This window comes from Atractosteus spatula, chromosome 18 (genome assembly GCF_055471065.1).
Source record: "Atractosteus spatula isolate fAtrSpa1 chromosome 18, fAtrSpa1.hap1, whole genome shotgun sequence".
Taxonomy (NCBI): domain Eukaryota; kingdom Metazoa; phylum Chordata; class Actinopteri; order Semionotiformes; family Lepisosteidae; genus Atractosteus; species Atractosteus spatula.
In genome coordinates, this window is record NC_142723.1 from 2,380,001 (window position 1) to 2,400,341 (window position 20,341).

Below are 20,341 nucleotides of genomic sequence, written 5' to 3' on the forward strand. Positions count from 1 at the left end.
AAGGCTCAAATCTAGCTTCCAACTTGAAGGAAAGAAGCTCACGAAGGCAAACCAACAAGGGGGTAAATAAAAAAAAAATCAGTAGGAGAAGAGGTACAGAGATACCGAAGTAACTTAGCTACTACATTTTCAACTAAGAAAAACAAATGCTGCTACCCTCAAATGAACTGAGAGGCAGACGGATGTCATGAGGTCTTGCCCACTTCAGATCCGACCTGATCTGCAAGCAAAGAGAGAGCGAGCACACGAAAAAGACAGATAGCTGGTTTCAGACTCCTAAACATGTACATCGTTTACCTCTTCAGTTTCTTCACCCCCATTCTGTAAAAGCTACACGTTACACAACAGCAGGCACTCCAACATGTAGGACAAACTTGGTTTCACAACACAAACCCTGCCCACACCCACCCCTTTTCCCCCCTCACACTACTCACAAACAAAACCAGAAGCGCCTAGGTTCAATTCTTCTTCTATGGGCCATGGCAAATACAAGCCATTGTAAAAGCCAGGCTCTGTCCAGACAGCCCCCCCGAGGGCTTCTGTCACTAACCACACCCTTGAGCAGGCACAGATGGGGCCCACTCCAGTGTCCCCCGCAGAGCAACACTCTCCACCCCAGCACAGCTGCGCTCAACTCAAAAACCGCTGCAATAAAAAACACTCACCATTTTATGACTACAAATAAAAAGAGAAAGCTTCATGCTTTTCTGCCAAACCAACAGGACGCACAACCTGTGCACAAACCCCAGAAAACTGTTTTTCCCCTCCCCCCCCCCCCACCCTCATTTAAAAAAAAGTGAAGAGACAAATCAACAAGGTTAAAGAAAACAACCTTGACACTTCCACAGGTGCCGTGAAGGAGATGTACCAAATCCCTTATCGGCGTCAGAGGGTGGAAATGGCTCCCAAAACTAATTCAAGTGCGGTTTATCCTTTTTTTTTGTTCTTTTCTTTCCTCTCCAAACCTAAGTTTTTGTTTCCCTCAAAACGGATTTATGCATTACATGCATATTTCACACCACCTACCTCACTGTAAACCGCAATCACACATCCATACTCTTAAAAACTAAACGGAGATAAACAATTCCACGCTCAGACCATTTTCATTTTCCATTCTGGCTGAGGCAGCGTGGCCTAGACTGGGCGAGGGCCCTTAAAGTCATTACTAAAACTCTGACCTAAAACACGCAGCTAGCCTCATCAAGGCAATAATCACGCTTGCCAAGAATTCATGCAGGACACAATTGCCCAAGCGCTATCCCACATGTTGGAGCAGACCTGGCTGTACATAACTGCAGCTGTTCCTTCGAGATACGAGCTCATTTCAATCTGACAGTGCCAACCGAAACCAAACTTGTCGTATTCGTTAAGCAGACCTCAACCAGCTCAAAATCTTCCACTGCCTCCTGTAATCTGGGGTCCCTTCTTAACCTTTGGCCTAAGGTCAAAATATAAAGGAATATTTTGCAGTTGGAGTGGTTTGGAAAACAAATCCCTTCTCTGGAAAAAAAAGCCCATACTAACTCTATACAGAAATCTAGAGTAAGCACTCATAAGAAGAAAAAAGTTAATCGAAAAGGCTTATTATACTAATTCCCCCTCAAGACTGAAATCATCTTTATAACAATGACATGCCTCAGTATGGATGAGACATTGCTTACAACACATTTCAAAAGGTTACATACCTGTGCCTAGTGGCTTCTAGCACTCCAGTTTGTGTCAATACAAGATGGGAAAAAAAGTACAGAGCTCTCCGAACTTCAAGAATAAAATACCAAGCTGAGAGGCATCAGGCTCACGCTGCAGATGTGATAACATTTGAAACAACTTCAGAAAAGTTTTATCGTAAAGCTAAGAATTATATTGGATTCTACAGAAGGTGGCTTCATTTTGCAATGTTTTGAAACCCTGGTATGCAGTTACAACTGACTGGATGACGTGTTTTCAACACGTTTGATTACTGATATTGTATGATCCCAATGTTTCTTTTTGCTTTTAACCATGATTTAAAACAAACCTACAAATCAAACAATGGTCAGTTTTCCATTTGCCTGTAAGGTCCACTGTGAAATTCCTACAAAAAGCCGAGAATCCTGCACAAAGGCAGGGCGACTGCTAAACAAAACCCATACTGCCACAGACCAAGACTGAGAGAAAAAAAGGCAGAAACATTTTAAGAAAGACTGGACTTTTAAAAAAAAAACTGAAAGAAAGGAAAAACAAAACTGCATCAATTACAGCACATGGTTGGCAAAACACAATTCTAAAACACCAGCTAAGGCAGGAAAAAAAAGCAGTGAAAGGACTCGAAAGGCAACCAAAGAGCTGACTCCAGCGAATACAGCGTTTCCACGCTGGCGTGATAGTGCGAGAACAGGCAAAGTGTTAGAGACGCGTGACGGGCGAGAAAGAAAAGTTAGCTGCCAGCTTCACTTTGTTGCGAGACGCCCTCCTGCCGGGACTGTCGGTCAGGGGTGCTTTGTGACAGGAGGGCTGTTGGGGTCTGTGCACGAGGTTTGTCCCCTCTGCGCTGGGCACCTGGGCGACGCCTGCTGGAGGAGGAGGAGAGAAGCTGCACAACACCACGGGGTCAGAGGGCGCGTGGGTAGCCGTGTCGGGGGCGGTCTTCACGTTCTTGTCTGTCCTCCGTTCTTGAACGCAGAGAAGGTGCAGAGAAACAAGACAGAAGACCAACTCAGCACAAGGCCTACCAAAGCACAGACCGGTTCGACACTCAGAACACCGGGCAAGCCTTTGGATTCCTTCTCGAAAGGACCGGATTCTCAACAGCGCTTCAGTTCAAGAACAAGAAAAGAAGGCAAAAGCAAAACCTCTGGGGCGGAGCGGTGGCTCTCTGGCTCAGGACCTGCGCCTGTGGCTGGAAGGTTGCCGGTTCAAATCCCGCGGTCGGCAGAGGAATCCTACTCCGTTGGGCCCCTGAGCAAGGCCCTTAACCCCAACTGCTCCAGGGGTGCTGTATAAATGGCTGACCCTGCGCTCTGACCTCAAGCTTCTCTCTCCCCGTCTGTGTGTCTCATGGAGGGCAAGTTGGGGTATGCGAAAAGAAATTCCTAATGTGAGAAATTGTATATGGCCAATAAAGTGATCTTATCTTATCTAATGCTGCACTGCTCTACCGGATAAAGACCTGAACAAGAAAAAGGACGAAAAAAACATTTACCAGCTTCCTTCGTCTTGCCATTGTATTCCCAGATGTATGCGGACAGGTTATAACACACAGAAGGAAACTGCCTTTTGACCGAGCTGACCCACTCAAGGGCATGCATCCACCTCCTGCAAGAGCCTACCTGTGTGTTGAGGTGGCTGCTCCTCAAACTGGATGAGGTCAGTGTGCCCCAAGGGGACAGGGTCCGGGTGCAGCTGCGGGGAAGGCAGGCAGGAGGGAACAGGGCCACACAGGAGGTCCACAGGTGACCCCGAGCTTAGACACAGAAGTTCTGCCTCTGTACTGACAGTGCCTGGAGACAGAAAACAGGGCTGTCAGCATAGAAGTATAGACACAAAGATCAACATCTCCATTCACATACACAGTCGCACATGAGGATTTCTTGCATAATGCAAGGCAGTCCAGAAAACCTATAAGGCGAATGTTCATTGTTTAACACATCACAGCCATAGAAAGCTACTCCTGTATCAAGCACCACCTGTATTAAACCCAGCCTACACTCTGACGCATTCAAGAAACGTCATCAAACGGACCTTGGGTTGCCCACTCCACAGTGCTGCAGGTTATTTCTCCAATGAGCTCTTGACTGCATATTTAACCGAGTCTGTTAAAACCATCAAGGACTTTGCAGGGAATTGAACAATCAAGAACAGCCCTCTCCCCTCCTTAAAAAAAAAGTTTGGCCGATTCTCAGGAAATATCCTGAAATATGATTATCCAAAATAACCAAACTGCCTGATAAAACAACCCTGCACTTCAAACAAATATGGAGAATTCAGAAAAAAGAAGAGAAAAGGTAAGGACTGAGCATATTTCACCTTGCATCGTGTTAAGAAACTATTTGTGGGCTCCTAGGTAGCGGCGAGTTCTCTCCTGTAATCTCGGACGGTGGCCAGGCAGCGACATGAGCCCCCGACGACAGCACAGCACGCTTACCTGGGCTGACAGGGCTAGAATGGGCGGAGTCCTGACTGCTGTGGCACTGAGGCTGCTCTTCGCTGTCAGGCTGGGAGCTTTCAGCAGGAAGGGGGACTGGGCTCGTCCGCACTGCAAACACAGCACACCTCGTTCACCTCCGAAGGGCCAGACTCCTCAGGACAAAGCACCCCTCCGCAACACCAAGCACACCCACAGTTGCCCAGAAAAATGTTGTAGTGTTTGAAAAGTGCTGCAAAATCTAAATCTAAAAATGCAGAAGGAGCTGGCTCCAAGCCCCGATTGCACACAGATGCCCCCCAGTTTTACCTTTCATGTCGTTCTTGAGAACAATAATCTTCTTGTGTCCATGACCTTTAATCCAGACCACCTGTTGGCAGATGAAGAAAAAACTAACTTCACTGGCATGTTATGAAAATGCACACAAAATCCTCAATGGGGAACAGGCTTCGTATTCATTACTAATATTACACAGAATCGTGTAGATGCAAAGGGAGCCATCTTCCTGTAGAAACATTGTACTGAAAAGCTCAGCGATGGAGCTCAAGATTAATTCAAGAACCTGCAGAACACTGTACATACTGGTATGCACGTTACATACAAAAAAGTACTGAAATACCAGGAGGACTAACTGGTTCATGGCTGTTAAGAATAATGGTATGTGTAATAATTCTATGGTTCTAAGGAATGAAGTCAGGGACAGGCAAGAACGTACTCCTTCCAAACCACATCACAGATTTTGAGTGAGAGCTCCCGAGCAGAATTACCAGGATTTACATAGCTATTAAAAGGTGAAGAGTGTATCAAAAGTACTACAATGGAATGGATTGATGGAATATTCGAGCAGCTTACACCAGGGCTACCCAAGATTGTGTCGGCTTAAAAAACAAAAACAAAACGTGGATTGGATGCATGGATGCGAAGCAGCATGTGGGCTTGCTCTGCATTTTTAATCGCCGCTCCTTTGCCACGACGAAGATACCGGGCCAATAACAGCAAACCGCATTACCCTTCGGAAACGTCTAAACTAATTCGCCGCTCTCCACATCCTGTTACTACACGAGTAAACCCGCATAATAAAATGCCAGACAGAAATCATCACATTGGAGAGAGAAGCGCTCTTGAACAAACACCACGCCCCCCCCAGTGTAGAAGGCATAAGCTCACAAAAGAAGCCTTCTTAAAACAAAACGTGTCCCTCTCAACGGCAGAGAGGTCAAACGAGAAAGTGCATTGTTCGCAACAAATACTGTATTGTTTGACTCAGTGTGGGGTTGCATAGGGCTATGGGCTAGGCCGACATCGTGCTGCTGTGCCGTCTTCACCTGTGGGATGGCTCCCAGCAGCTCTTCCACCGTGCTGTACCCGTAGGAGCGTGGCTGCAGGCCCTTCCCCGTGTACTTGCTGAAGGCACTGGGGAACTCCGTCAGGAATATCTGCTGGTAATGGTAGGTGTGCAGAAGAGCCCGGACGCTGCGGGCAAACTGGTACAGCCGCGTCAGCCTCACGCGCTCCTCCCCCTCCTCGCTCTCGAACAACTGCACACACACACACAGAGACGGCAGAGAAAAGGGGTTGCTCCAGCAAATCAATACTGGACGATCCAGAGTGCCGAAGACGATATGACGCATAAATGATTGAACATTTCAGCCAGGGAAACCGCGGCTCATCACAAGGGACTGAGAATGACCCCGAGCACTGCCGCGACGGGTCTCATGAGGGAACACCACAGCGGTTTGCTGCCTCCCTGTCCACATACCTCGACAAGATAGGGCAGGCTCTTGAGCAGCTCGCCGAGAGACACGAAGCCATACTCGCAGGGGTTGAGGGCGATGCCGTGGGCGGTCTCGTACTGCTGGCTCAGTTCCTCGGTCCGCAGAGAGTCCCGCCCGTCCGGCAGAGACATGAGCAGGACCAGCAGCTGAGTGGTGAGGGATCGCAGGGACTTCCTGTTGATCAGCTGCACCTCGCGGCCGGACGGCGTGTCCACCACCTGGAGGAGGAGGAAGAGGAGGAGCTGAAGAGGCTGCAGAACTGGAGACGAGACTTCTCCAACAGGAACTGAACACTCTTCTGTTTCACTGGTCATGTTGTTTACCTCATGGGGAAACCTCAGGGATTTTTAAATGAAAATAAGCTAACAAATAGACATTTAAATATTTAAAACTATAAAGGCATTAGGTTCCAAACTGTACATTAACCAAAAGGTATAATATTACAGCATTGCTAACTGTGCGATACTGACCACGTGATTGTTGAATCACAGCAATCACAGATTATGCGATTGTTGATTTAAACTATATATATGCTCTAGTTGCAGCATGACTTTGTAAAGTACTTTAATATGGTGCTAACCATGAAAAGGTACAACAAACACTACTATAAACCAGCAATCACATCTCTAGTCCTGCCCACACCAAGGTGAATGCGTTTCCTTAAATTCTAAGCACCTCTCTCCTTCTGGGAGAAATGTTAAATATGATTCTATTAAGAATTTTACCCAGTTAAAAATCCTTTTTTCACAACCGACAATTTAAAGTGAACAAAAAGTTCAGTACCTTAACCACATGACACAGCTTCTGCAGCAAAGTCAGCACAGAGCCGACGTCAAAGTCCTGCAGTTTCAGGCCATAGCCAAAGGTTTTGCTGTACTCGGTCAGCAGGTCGGACACCGGCAAGCTGTTGTCCTTCTGGGATCGCAGCAGCTTGACGAACTGGGCGGCCAGGGCCTTCAATCTCTCCACTTCCGTCAGCGTCAGGATCTTCTCTTCTCCGCACTCCAGGACCTGCGGCGAGAGGTCCACGCACCCGGAGAGAGAGAGAGAGAGAGACCAAGATCAAGATCGTTGAGATGTCATACCATCTCAAAAGGATCGTATTTATGTCAAAGTCTGGTTTCAAGAAGATTAAAGCAAGCAGTGCGGCACTTTGCAAAGAGCCGTAGCCCGCGGTTTGCGCCAGCGCCGACCTCCTCCCGACTGCAGTCAGACACGCACCACTAAGACGTCGGGAATAGCCTCAAAGAGCTCCATCAGCTTGGTAAAGCCGTAGTAGGTCAGCTTGCACTGCCGGCCGAAGTGGTGGTGGTAGGAGGGGATGAACTTGTTGAAAGGCATGCGGCAGTGGGGCTGGTGACGCAGCAGGTCCACCACCTCCTTGGCAAACTGCTTGGTCCTCTCGATCTCCTCTGGGGTGCGCTCTGCACACACAGACACACCACAGAACCAGAGGAAAAAGAAAAAGAAATGCTAAAACCACAAGTGAAGTTACATTTGAAGACCTTTTAAAAAAAGTTTTGTTGCTCCCCCCTCCCTCTGCTTTTAATACAATACAACCACTGTTCCTTGCACAGAAACTCTCCCAGAACTTCAATTTAAACAGTAACTTGAATCAGATGGGTCCTAGACTTCTTAAACGGGTCTTAACAGGTCAAAGTGGGGTAATGGTAATCTGACACTCATTACACTTCCACTGAACAACACCTGCACTGTCTCATCCTCCATACTGTACGTTTTGTACCCTAATGATTGTAAGAGCAAGCACACAGACATCTTAATAGGTTTGCTAATGACACAGCCCTGGTGAGGAGAAAAATCCTCCTGAAAATCACAGGCCTACTCTAAACGATTTTATTAAATGGTGTGATGAGCTGTCTATAAAGTTATATGCCTTGATAACAAATGGAACTTGGTCATTGATTTTAGGAAAAAATGCAACACCCTTCTAACCTACTGTAATTAACAGCCAGACTGTATAAATTGTCTGTGACTACAAGTCTGACTTGAAAAACAAAAAATGCAAAGATGTTTGAAACAAAAGCTCAATTTTCAAGAAGAGGATTATGTTTAAATACTACTCACGAGAAAACCTACATCAATCAAGATATCTATTCTTTTTTTACTGGAAAAACCATTAAAGGAGAGTAGTTTTTAAAAGCAAAAGGAGAAAAAGCAAAGCCCAAAGTCCTGACCTCGCTTGGGGATGGAGATGACCAGGTCGCTGTCCTGCTGAGTAACTGAAATGGTCGTGTCGGGGATTTCTGCCAGCAAGTCCATCAGCTCGCACGCCCCGTACTCAGTCACGTTCCAGTCTCTGGAGAAACACCTGCCGGCAGCCGTGCACACAGAGAGTCAGTCTGCAGCGCAGGGTCAACACTGCGCAGAACGAGCACTCTACCACGCAAAACAGCCAGCACCAGAAACCCACAAAACCGGAACAAAGCAGCACCTCTCAAAACAAGCCGTCAGGTTCCTCCAACATTAAAGAGTGGCATCGAGACGAAACGCGGAGGACGACTGTGATGCAACACCAGGCGCCGGGAGACGGTCAGGCGGGGGCTCACTCACCAATGGTAGGCCTGCATGAAGTCCTGGATCACCACCTGCTTGCTGACCTGGAACTTGAGCAGCCTGAGGAGGTCCTGGGTGAAGCGTTTCACCTGCGCGCGGTGCGTCAGGGTCAGCAGCCGCTTGGACCCCATCCCCAGGATCTGCAGCCCAAGCACAGGGCGTTAGGTGCTCGCTCCAGCAAAACTGGGAACTCAAGCCACAACAGCACTTAAAATAGGAGCACACCCGACACTCCTTTAAATATTTTCTAATTGGAGCTACCAGATGGATAAGTGGACTAGACAGACAGGTCCAAGTATTGCCACAGTAAAATCTATACTGCAGAAAAATAGATAGAAATTAACTGCTTTAAAAGTTTTACTTTATTAAGGACGAAGGAATGATTTATTTTTGGAAGGGGGGGGGGGGGGGCGGGAAAAACGCCCGTCTGACCTGCAGCACATGTGGCACAGCTTCCAGCAGCTCCAGCAGCTTGGAGTAGCCGTAGTCGGAGACGCGGCACTGCTTGGCAAAGTGGTGGTGGTAGGAAGGGATGAACTTGCTGACGGGCATCAGGCAGCAGGGCTGGCTCTTCATCAGGTCGATCACCTCCCGGCTGAACTGGATCAGCTGGGGGTTCCCAACCGGGCTTTTACAACGCTGCACCCAGGGGTCTGTATGGGACACGGGCACAAGAGGAGACGCGCTTGGCTCAGCCCACTTAGCGTTGCCCAATGCTAAGGATACAGAAACATGACGTAACACCAGCCAATCTGGGTCTTTTAGTAAATCTGACCGAAAGACATGTTTGCATTAAATTCTGCACCTTAAAATGCATCATAGAAACCGATTCGATATTTACAAAGAAAACAGTGGCATCAACTGTGCAGATTTTAAGAAGGAGCCCCAGCTCCCAGCTGCAAAGGTTACCTGCGTTGGGAGGAGGGGGCTTGTTGTGGATCCACTTGATGACCTTGATGCCGTTCTGCGACGTGACGATGTTGATGCCCGGGATGCAGGTGATGAGATGCTCCAGCGGGACACACCCCTCGGCCTCGCCCTCCTCCGACAGCTCCAGGGGACTGAACTCCGAGGCGTAACATTCTGGGAAACTGAGCATTATTCACTCGAGTCAGTCTCTTCGCAAAAAATAAAAAATGGACTGGCAAACACCGGCTATCAATTTTTTTGGGAGTAACGTGCCCTCTTGAACATGCTTCTTCGCACCACATTAGGACAAACAAATTAAGAGACTGAATATTGAAAACATTCCTTTTAGAGCAAATGTATGCGTTGCCGATTGTCCAAGTGCTGCTTCGGCTTTGTGAAACGTTACGACGTCTCAACAAACCACATGCAGGCGGCTCACCTGAGCAGGGGTACCGTGCCCTCGTGTGTCTGCAGCAGGCTGTGCACCTGGGCAGCAAAGGCCTTGATAGACAGCACCACGAAGGGGATCTTATAGGTGTCGGGGTCGAAATCTGCCTCACTGCCAGGAATGAGGCAAAAAAAAATAAGACGGTGCACAATATCGAGAGCATGCGAGTAGAAAAACAACAGTGCAAAGCAACAACTTAAAATGTGCAAAAGGTTATCGGTACAGGCACACTTCCTTTAATACATTAAGAATTAGGATGGATGAAGATGAGCTCTCTGGGATAGATGCAAGCAGCATCCACTGACTGACATTCTAATGCTGGACCTATATCGTACCTGAAGCCGGGGTCAGTGTAGTGGCGCCTGCAGATGGGCTCGTGATACTCCAGCTCCTCAAACACCACAGGGCTGCCGCTGGAGGAGCCATCGTGAGACTGCGAGGAGCCCAGGGGGCTCTGCCGGGCCTGGCTGCTGGGGAGCAGACACACCAGCCTGCCGCTGCCCTGGTCACGCACAGCAACCACATCCGTCAGCTTGTACAGGTCACAGACGGCCAGCTTGTGACCAAACCTGGAAGTTGAACAGAACCCGAAAAAAAGGGAAGGGATGCGGTTTGAGAATACATGCTAGTTCTTCTTTTAAGTATTGCAGTATCCTTGCTGCACCATGTCTAATCGAGAAGGAGAAAGAGAAACCTACTTCTTCTCGTAGATTTCAGTGAACTTGAACAGTGGCAGGCAGCAGGCTGGAGCATCCTGAAGAATGCTGATGATCTCGGAGCTGCAGGAATAAATAACCTTGTCACCAAAAGGCAAAGCGTTACCCGATTTCACAGTAAACAAAGTGTGCAAAACGAGAGGAGCTCCACCCAGCTGGTTTGGACCTCAGTAGCTAAAACACTCTGAGGATTTCGTCTTTGGTCCACATAATGGACATCAGGGCACCATCTGCCGAAACACTCAAAACCCGTTCCAGGCGCATGCTGGGCGAATACGCGCCTCGTGCGACAGCTGGGCGCACCTGAGCACGGCGAGGGACTTGTTGTTGGTGCCGGTCACCAGGGAGACATGGATGCGCTTGCCACCGATCTTGTAGCGGTGCAGGCCACTGACCGCGCTGATGGCCTCCTGGAGCGTGCTCATCTGCACCGTGGCCCTGAGCTGATAGTCCGTGTGCGGACTCAGCTCCACACTCTTAACCTGCAAAACACGTTGAAGGTCAAAGAAAAAAAACCAACAAACTTTTCAGCTGGAGAGATTGATACCGAAGGATTCATTTCGACATGCATTTCCTCTGGCTCAATTACCATTTCTTTGCAGTATATACAGATGAAGACTGAAAATGTTCTTCGATTTCAGTGTTAATAGCTGCCTTAACCTTTTTATTTTTAATCAAAACCATGAGAGAGACGGCTATAGCCTGAAAATAGGTAGTAAGGTGCTTAGTATTCAGTGGTGTTAGTTAAGAGCTTAGTTCATTTATGTTCAGCAAATATAAAATATAGAGGAACAATAATCACATTTGCAAAGATCACAGTAAAAACCATTTAAAAAACAAAACCAGCATTAATGGGCACTTCACTGAGCAGTCTAAAGCAAAGGTCTCCAACCCGGGTTTTGGAAAGCCCCAATCCAGCAGATTTTACAGGTAGACTTTAAATGACCCATTTCTAAAGGCATGGAAGATGATGGTATCAACATCTTTTAAACACACTTGTCAAATCAAAGCAAAAAAAACCATGCCATAAAATCATCACGGTATTGATGCTAAAGATGCCCATAGACAACATTCAAGGCAAAAATCCCTGAATGGACGTAGTGCAACACACGACACAGGAGAGCACTCCACTGTTACCCTGCCATGCTTGGAGAACGTATTGCGCAGGATCTGCTGCAGTTCCTTCCGGGACATCCTGTAATCCACGTTGGCCACCTGAATATCCACACCATTGGAAAAGGGGTCTTGAGGGACATCTGGACAGGGGCTGTGGTTCAGGGTTGCTGCCAGGGGGGAGGAACGGTTCGACAGGCTTGGGGATCCACTCCTGAAGCAGGGAACAAAAACAGCAGGGATCAGCCGGGGGAGAGGACGGCTGCAGCCGAGGAAAGAGAGGAACCAAGCGAGGCCAGCCGGCTTTTCCGAGCCACGCACGAGCCAGCAGCGTGAAGGCGGCGTTTCAACAGCACAGCGCCGGACGGAGAACTGGCTCCAGCCCGAGAACAAGATGAGCACGGAATAAATCAGCCCACAGATCGGCGTCAAGGGCAGAGAGAAAGATGTGGAGACGAGCTCTCAGGACAAATCGAACCCGTGTTGCACTGCCGGCTATGGTTCTAATGCCTACCGAAAGAACTACAGAAAAGCTCTGTGCAAAACTCACCGGGATGACCAGGAGCCCTGGGAGAGGACAAGGGGGCTCAGAGTCCTCTGCAGGTTCAGTTTGCTGAAGGCTGATGGGGTGCTGACCTGGAACTCTCCAACCCCTCGCTCTGGCTTCTCCACGGGAGAGTCGGACACGCTCCGGGGGGTTAAACTGTCTTTCCTGTGAAAAAGGAAATGCCAGACTGTCGAGGAGGAGCTCAGATATAACAAGCCTACCCTCTCCCTCGCACCCAACAATATCTTTAGTTTTAATTAGCTGCAACAAACATCATCCCTTCTTCTGTTTTCGGGATTCAGAGTGGACAATAACTTTGCAACCCTGCGATAAACTGTAAGAGAACGGGCCATTTCTATGGGAGGTCCACTGTGAGAAATCCCTACAGGCATTCCAAACACTGCAGTTTGTCTCAAATATGTTCATAAGCTGTCTGACTGAACCACATGCACCCAGTCAAGAATACAGAATGTAAATATTTCACTAAATTCCAACCCACGTATTCATGCACTCATCCATTTCCAAGTACTAAAATGAGAATTATACCCTGTCAGGGAGCTAATCTACACACAAAACCCTGTTTATATAGTGCCACAGAGACTGGTTACATAGTTCCAAAAGAAAAAGGTTTCTGCGACTCCCATGACTGGTGCTGGCATGCAGAATTACACCATCGGAAAAATGCATCACTACACATGTTCACACAGCCGTATGAAGCCATACCTTCTGCTCCTATAGGACGACTCCCCCATGCTGCCACCCTTACAGGCTGTGGAGGAATGGTACGTCACCTCTCCGTTACTCTGAGGCGAAGGCGTGTCATTTCGGCTTTTCTTTTCCAGCTGATAATTCATCTTGGGCTTCGCTTCCATCTTGCACAGCTCCTAAGTAAGGGGCAGGAGGAGGCATGTTACTATACGATGCTCATGAATTGGAGTGGATGCCAAATCGCTGCTGCCTGCTTCCTTGGAGGGTCACCATTCAAACAACAGCAGCAGAGAAAACTCTGATGGGAACTTGAGAAATACACGTTGTGCAGAGAATTTATGTCAAGGCACCCAATTTTGCACAGTTTACAAATCTCACAGATTCTAAAACTTTGTCAGTTTAACTGAGTTTCATGACCGAGCTTAAAAAATAAAATGGGAGGGAGCCTGCAACGATTAAGGCAGGTTCATCTTCACCCTGTAAACACTGTAACTAATCAGGTGCCTCAGATTATAAATCCGCAGATTTTCCTTGTCCCCCTACAACGCAAGACAGAACCAAACCGACAGCGAATGGCCAGTACTCTCTCCATCTACACTGGGCTGCGGGTCGGCAAAGCACAAGCAGGATGAATGAGCGCTGGCAGTGAGGGATGGTGACGATGGCGGCCGAGGGGCCAGTACCTGCAGACTTTTGACCTGAGCGCTCTTCGCCGCAGAGCTGCCGGCGGCAGAGACCCCCTTCCTGGGGCTGCAGGTCTGCTCGGGGGCGGGGTCTCGGCCGCTCTGGCACAGCCGCACCGTGCGGCCCGTGCGCTTAGGGGAACGGGGCTTCTCCGGGGCCAGAGGAGAGTCGGAGGACAAGGAGGCCGGAGGATGCTTCTCCGCCTCCCCCGCCGCCCCCTCCTTGGCCCAGGAGGAGGAGGAGAAAGACACGGTGATGCGGTTGCCAAAGACGTCCTCGTTCTCCATGCGCTTGCGGGCCCGCTCCGCCGCGTCCCGGCTGCCGAAGCGCAGCACGGCGCTGCCCGCGGAGATGCTCAGCACCTTGCCCCCGCAGTTATCCGACAGGCGCCGCAGCCTGTTGCTGACGCTCTTGCCATCCCGGTTGGTTGGGAGGTTGTGGACGTACAGCAGGGTGAAACTGGGCTGGCAAAAGCAAACAAAAATTCGCTGCCTTTTTTCTTTGTCCTCCCACAAGTTTCAGCTACTTTTCGTTTAAACATTTCAGTTACGGCGCGACAAGTCTGGCTTTTCCCCTGACAATGCGATCGCGTCTACTGAAGGAGCAAGTAGCAAAGTTGTGGATGTGAACCACAAAACTTGCTCTATGGAGCTCAAAGCACTCCTGCAGCTTCTTGGCAGTGCTCCTCACCGGCAGGAGCATAACAAGGGGAGCACTACATCGTCATGATTGCATCTCCGTCATTAGACTGCTTCTTTTCCCAGAAAGCCATTCTTGTACATGACTTTCAATCTGTTTACGATGCCAAGGTAGAGCTTTGAAAACAAGAAGCATCTAAAAGGCAGCCGCATCCGCACTGTAAGGATGGTGAAATACAAACAGGAAAAGCATCACAGTAACAAGGATGTGAAGCGGTTGCGGTCTGACCACAACAGATAACGTCGCTGTCAGTGCTGCACAGTTCTTCAATGCCCTCACCAGCCAAAATGAGGGTTTTTGGAAGCAACACAAATCAAAATTGTGCATTTCACACACACACGCGTGACCATGTTTCATTCCAGACCAGCAATAAGACCATATTTCTGGCTGGGCTGGTATAGAGCTCAAGCTGCAGAGTGGACACAACGTTCAGATGAATAGCACAAGAATTCAAGAAAGCATGCAATTCATACTAATCTAAAATACAACAGCCGGCTAGTCCAAAAACAGGCTGTTTTTTTTTTTCAGTCAAAACTTATCTTAATCACCAGCCTGTACATAGCTTTAAAAGAGACAGTTTCTATTATTTTTGCAGTTATAAACTTACAATAAAGCTTGACAGCTTGGGGGAAAAAAGCTTGCAAGAAAAAAAAATGTATTTATACTATATGCTTGGGAAATAATTGTCCAGGGCCAAGCTTCAGAAAAATGGGCAGAACATGGCCAAGGAAAAGATTTCACTACACTAGTCAATCTCATTATGTCTTGTGCTGAGAGTGGAGCCCGAAGGTTACCTATTGAAACAGAGCTTCAGAAACATCCAACATCAAGCATATGCAGCTGCTGGAAGCAATAACCATGCATTCACACACACACACACGCACAAGAACAGCTTTGCTAAACAACGCAGAGCTACTTGAATCGGATCAAGCACCAGGATTTTCTCAGGACAGCCAAACCCACTACGGCTCCCAGCTGCAGTGGTACCAACAAGGGAAGGCACACCCCTTTTCCAATGGGCTGTACCACAGCAGGTCGTGGTAAAGAGCAGCAGCACACCTACCTGTGTTTTAACCGGCATCCTGGGCGGCAGGTCAGACACAAACTCCTCAAAGGCCACATGGCGGTGAGCGTGCTGCAGGAGAGCTTCAGACGCCTGGTTCTTGTGCACAAGAATAACCTGGAAACCATGTCTGTGTCGGAGATCGCTGAGCTCGCTGGCAAAGTTAACATCACCTGCGGATGAAAGCAGATTCCGTTCAGCAACTCCGCACGGAGCAAACTCCGGTCACACTTTGCGACCGAGCTTAGAGGAACAAAACCGAGGGAGGTAGGCGGCCTCAAAGTGTTCAGAGCAGTACTCTTCATACAGCACTCCTCCCGTGCATCGCGCAACGCCCCTCCGACAGCACAAACGGCAAGGGCTCGAACTCACTCGACACCAGCACGACGGTGGCAGGGGCGGTGTGCGTGTCGGCGAAGCGGCGCAGGCTCTGCCTCAGCTTGTCGTCGGCGGCGTTCTTCGCAGTGGCGTTGATGTGGGCGACCGTCACCTGTCCCGGGAGCAAGGGGAGAGGCCTCGTCACACGCGCGCGGGCCAGGCCTTCTTTGCTCCACCCTCCGCTGCACGCTGCGCCCTCCCCCCTCCCCCCTCCCCCTCTCGTGCGTTACCTGGCAGTTGTTGAGCTCCTGGATCACCTCCTTGTTCTCCTTGCTGATGTCGCACACGCACATGAACTCGGCCTCGCGGTGCCCCTGGAAGAAGCGGTGCCGGATGCGCTGCACCACGGCCATTGCAGAGCGGCCGCTGGGCACCGAGCAGTTCTCGATGTCCCAGAACACGCCGACGGGGGGCAGGTTCTCCTGCCCTCCACTCTCGGGGGAGCCTGGGGAAGAGGAAGAAGGGGGCCCATCAGCCTCTTCCGGGCAAACCGTGCCCGGCATCGCCCCTCAGGCGGGTCCTTACCCGTCTGTGACCAGAGGCCTCCTAAGTATCCCCCACGTGATCAAAAAGCTCTGAGCCCCCACCAGCGTAAACGCAAAAAGAGACAAAAAAAATGGACCTACACTGCAACGTCCACTTCAAGGAGGAAGGCTCAAATTACCGTATTTCTGGCTGGACGTGCCCAGGCTTGCGCCTAGAAGCAGCAGGCCGTCGGTCGTGGCCCCAGGGACTCCGCAGCCGTTGCACAAGGGGATGGGAACGGGCGCGGACTGGGCCGACGGCGGAGGGATATTAGGCCAGGCTTTCGCCGCTTCCACAGCCAGAGCTCTGGAAGGCTGCAAGGGACAGTTAAACCTCGATCAACATAACCCCCACCCGGCTCGCGGCGCCAATCTGGATCACGAGAACAACCCAGTGCCCATTCACGCCTGTCGGTTTGTCGGAGGGCTGGTCTAGGCTTTTGGTCGTTAACGTTCAGCTTCAAATGTCGAAATGCCGCGTTTGTTTACATCTACCTCCGATACAAACAAACAAACCAAAAAAAAAAAGGAATCGCCTGGAGAGCATTCCCAAACGCACGTCCTGAAGGGGCAGTCTCCAACGTTTGGCGACCGCGCTCTCTTTTCCAAGAAGGACTCAAAAGAACTATGTAATCATTACCAGCCAGTTGAATTCGGCAATCTTTAGCTTGCAGCTTCATGAAGTCTGGCAAGGCTCCCAAAATGTTATCTAAGCATGGACATGTTCTAAAATTCTTTGCTTGTGCACCGTGCTCAATTCTTTTACCCCCCCCCCCCGGCTTTTCTCAGTGCTTAAATGCGTGTCAACCACAAGAGTTGGATTTATTTAAATATAACCTTAGATAACAGCTCTTGGAAGCAAGGAGGAACATAAACCACCCTCCATCAATCATGCCTGGCAATCATCTTGGGTAAAACTGCATTGTCCACCCCCCCTTCCCCAGTTAAAGGTTTATCGAAAAAACAGAAAAGCACAAACCTTTCTCAGACATTCCCTGCAGTAGTGAGTGCCCTTGAGACAGACTGTGCGATCGACATTCAGGTGCAAGTGATTGGTGCAAAGGTGTGCAGCAGAGGAGAGGTGTGCCCGTGGTCCGAATTGCTGGTCCCCTCTGCCTCCCGGGCTGAAGTCCACACCGCAGGGGTAGTACCCCGCGGTGGCCAGGCACTCCTGGTGCACCGGGGCCGAGGGGCCGGCGGGAAGGAGCCTGGCCCGATTGAAGGACGTGGACGCGGCGGGGAGGGAATGCAGCTGGCCGAGAAGTCCCGCGCAACAGGGCAGGTGCTGGTGCGACGCCAGGGGCTGCGAGGAGGCGGCGGCCGAGGGGAGCCGGAGCTCGTAGCCGTGGAGGCGGGCGCAGGCGTCGCCCCCGGAGGGGAGGGGGGGGCGCAGGGCGGGGCCCACCTGACAGGTGATCGTGCCGTTTGGGAACTCCGGGGGTTTGGGAACATGGAAAGAAACACCTCCACCTCCACCTCCACCGCCGCCGCCGCCACCACCACCACCACCACCACCATCACCCACAAGCCCGCAGCCCAGGCGCCTGCCGAGCCGCGCCCCGTCGGTGCCGTACCGCACCGGCGTGCCGGCCTCACAGTGAGTGCACACGCTTACTTTAGGGCTGCTGGTCTGCTGCTGCTGCTGCTGCTGCTTTTGAAGAAGGGGCTCCTGCGGCGGAGGCTGGAAGCACGGGGGGGCGCGGGGCAGGGGAGCAGAAGGAAAGGGTTTCGATCCGCCGCACTGCGGAGGAGGGGGGACATCCTTCAGCTCCAGCACGGGCTTGCGGTTTTCCATGTAATCTTCCTGCAAGGGCCAGACGGAAAGGAAAAAGTGAAAAAGGAGGCGATGGGAAGAGGACAGTGGCCCTAGCTTGCGCTACGGCACGGGGTCCCGGGGAACGGAAACGCTCTGGATGGTGCTGCTCGGAAACTCAACGCATCGTCGACTTTCAATCTTATGGCAAAACGCCCCGCATCGACTCGGGAATCGGAGTTCAGCAGAGTTCAAAAAGGTCTTTTGTGATCCCCGCAGTTCATCACACAAGTAATCCTTAAGTCAACGTAGTACACAGTCCGAAACCTCAGACTGGCAGGGTTTGCATCATATTCTCCTTGTCCGAGTATTAAAATCAGCAGATTATTTTCCTTTAAGAGTACCAATGATGTGACGTAGCTAAGAGAGATCTTATATCTTATGATATGATGCATGCCTGAACGAACATAAAAAAAAAAAACAGCAGCTAAATCTGCATATCCAGAGTCACACTGAAGAACATTTCTTCAAACCAAGACTGATTTTGGGCACCGTTGTGCTAAAAACGTATTAACCTGGAAACAAGTCCCCCCCCCCCCCACCCCGCTGCTGCACAGCATTTTCATCCCATCAGCCTTTACAAGCTGCAGGCTCCCGTAAAAAAAAAAAAAAAAAAAAGGTATTGAGGAAACTCAAAAGCGGCTACACATCGGATTCTTCTTTCGAAGTCCAGGTGTAGGAGGTCTTGAGGTCTTCAGGTGCACAATCACAGTGATCTAACAAGCATGAAACAGCGCACACCCCCCCACCCCGGCACAAGACTGAAGGAGATCCCCCCCCCCCTCCCCCAGCTCAGACAGATGACCCTCTGCGTGTGTGCAAGGGGAACTGCATTTAATTTCCACCCCAACACCCCTGCCCCCCCCTCCTTCTCCACGGCCCAGCACCAGGGCCCGGGGAGGGTCACCTGCCCTTCACCTTTTTATCCGCGTCGAAGGCGGAGAAGCAGTCGGAGAGTTTCCAGATTCTCGACGCGGCCTCATCGTCCGTGTGGCCGAGCCACTGGAAGGCTGTGGGCCCGCACAGGGAGCCGTCCTTCACCATCGCTTCCATCGCGCCGCCTCGCTGGGGACCCGAGACCTCCCGCCGATCTCCTCTCTCATTCTTTCCTGCGGAGAAAGCGAGGGAAGACTCACAGCTTCGCCGCCTGTATCCACACCATGTGGTAGGGGGAGCTTTATGGGACTGGGGAGGGGGGGGGGTTGGTTTAACGCCCAGTCTAGTTGGGCAATATCTTTTTTCACTGGGGGGGGTTGGTTTAACGCCCAGTCTAGTTGGGCAATATCTTTTTTCACTGGGGGGGGGGGGGGGGGGGGGTTGGTTTAACGCCCAGTCTAGTTGGGCAATATCTTTTTTCACTGGGGGGGGGGGGCAGTTTATCAGTTTGTTTTGTTTGCGGTGGAAGTTCACATCATGCGTGCGCTGGCCCCGCCGCCCCCGCACAGAAATTAACCCCCACCAGGAAGTTTTTGGTGCTAAACCCGACGGAGAAGTCCCTCTCGACGCAAACTGCTCGGAACGAACTTCCAACGCGACGTTCAATTTGCTAGTTTCTGCGCGTCTCTCCCTCTCTTTGTTTGTTTGTTTGTTTTTTATTTTAAAAAAAAGCCGGTGTCACAGACGACACAGTCCGGAGGGGGTGGGAAGTATAGAAATAGTATACAAACACACGGGCTTTAAATGGCGAACTTGGCTTGGGGGGCGGCTGTGGCGTTGTTGCTGTTGCTGTTATTATTATTATTATTATTTTTATTCCCGGTCCGCCGACAGCACAAGCGGGCGCAGAGACTCACAGTAACCGCCGGACCTAGGGGAGGCTCTCGGGACCGGACCGAGCCGAGCCGAGCCGAACCTCCCGGGCCGGCGGGTCCGCTCCGGGCTCCCAGAGGCACAAACGCTGCGTTTCTACTTACAAAAACCCGTCCAGATACGCTTTCTCGTCCCTCGGTCCCGTTAACCCCTCGCCCGCCGGCTCCCTCCCCGAGGGAACGCGCTTATGTCCGACCCACTTGCCTGCCGGCCGCCTCTCTTTTCTTACAAAATGTTTCCTCACATCTTCTCTCTCTCCTTTCCTCCTCAGAGCCTCTATTCTTCTCTCCTCTCTGTCGCCTGGGCTACCAAAGCCGACTTCTAACCTCCGTGTGCCGTCAACTGCTCGGCAGCTGTCGCAAACGTGCGCACACTGCCGCCCGGCGGAGAAAGGGCAGTTACGACACTCGTCAACACGTGGGGGGCGGTTACAATACAAGTTGCGTTTCACATTAATA

General features: G+C 50.6%; 1 protein-coding gene across 3 annotated transcripts; it reads right to left on the minus strand.

Moving 5' to 3' along the window:
• Window positions 1-932: 932 nt before the first annotated feature.
• Window positions 933-20,167, minus strand: marf1 (meiosis regulator and mRNA stability factor 1). 3 transcript variants are annotated; one of them, XM_088936441.1, is made up of 27 exons: window positions 20,088-20,167; window positions 18,993-19,183; window positions 17,241-18,065; window positions 16,402-16,576; window positions 15,968-16,182; window positions 15,732-15,849; window positions 15,360-15,532; window positions 13,597-14,061; window positions 12,929-13,089; window positions 12,209-12,370; window positions 11,683-11,872; window positions 10,849-11,027; window positions 10,528-10,608; window positions 10,165-10,398; window positions 9,821-9,940; window positions 9,382-9,563; window positions 8,905-9,125; window positions 8,470-8,612; window positions 8,094-8,227; window positions 7,120-7,322; window positions 6,682-6,909; window positions 5,883-6,116; window positions 5,449-5,661; window positions 4,433-4,493; window positions 4,124-4,234; window positions 3,309-3,479; window positions 933-2,651 (listed from the first exon to the last, which is right to left on the minus strand). In XM_088936441.1, the coding sequence occupies exons 2-27, from the start codon at window positions 19,125-19,127 to the stop codon at window positions 2,386-2,388; spliced, it is 5,400 nt and encodes a 1,799-aa protein (XP_088792567.1). In that variant the 5' UTR covers window positions 19,128-19,183; window positions 20,088-20,167; the 3' UTR covers window positions 933-2,385. The 3 variants fall into 3 exon arrangements, with proteins under 3 accessions (XP_088792567.1, XP_088792568.1, XP_088792569.1); XM_088936442.1 differs by having other exon boundaries at window positions 19,988-20,123; XM_088936443.1 differs by lacking the exon at window positions 13,597-14,061.
• Between the last annotated feature and the right edge of the window lie 174 nt (window positions 20,168-20,341).

Coding starts and splice junctions, on each gene's coding strand:
- marf1 (XM_088936441.1), bottom strand. CDS start 19,127: ATGGAAGCGATGGTGAAGGACGGCTCCCTGTGCGGGCCCACAGCCTTC. Junction 7,323..8,093: donor CATCTCCATCCCCAAGCGAG/GTCAGGACTTTG, acceptor CTGTGTGTGCAG/AGCGCACCCCAGAGGAGATC. Junction 4,235..4,432: donor TCTCAAGAACGACATGAAAG/GTAAAACTGGGG, acceptor CTGTGTTTGCAG/TGCGGACGAGCCCAGTCCCC.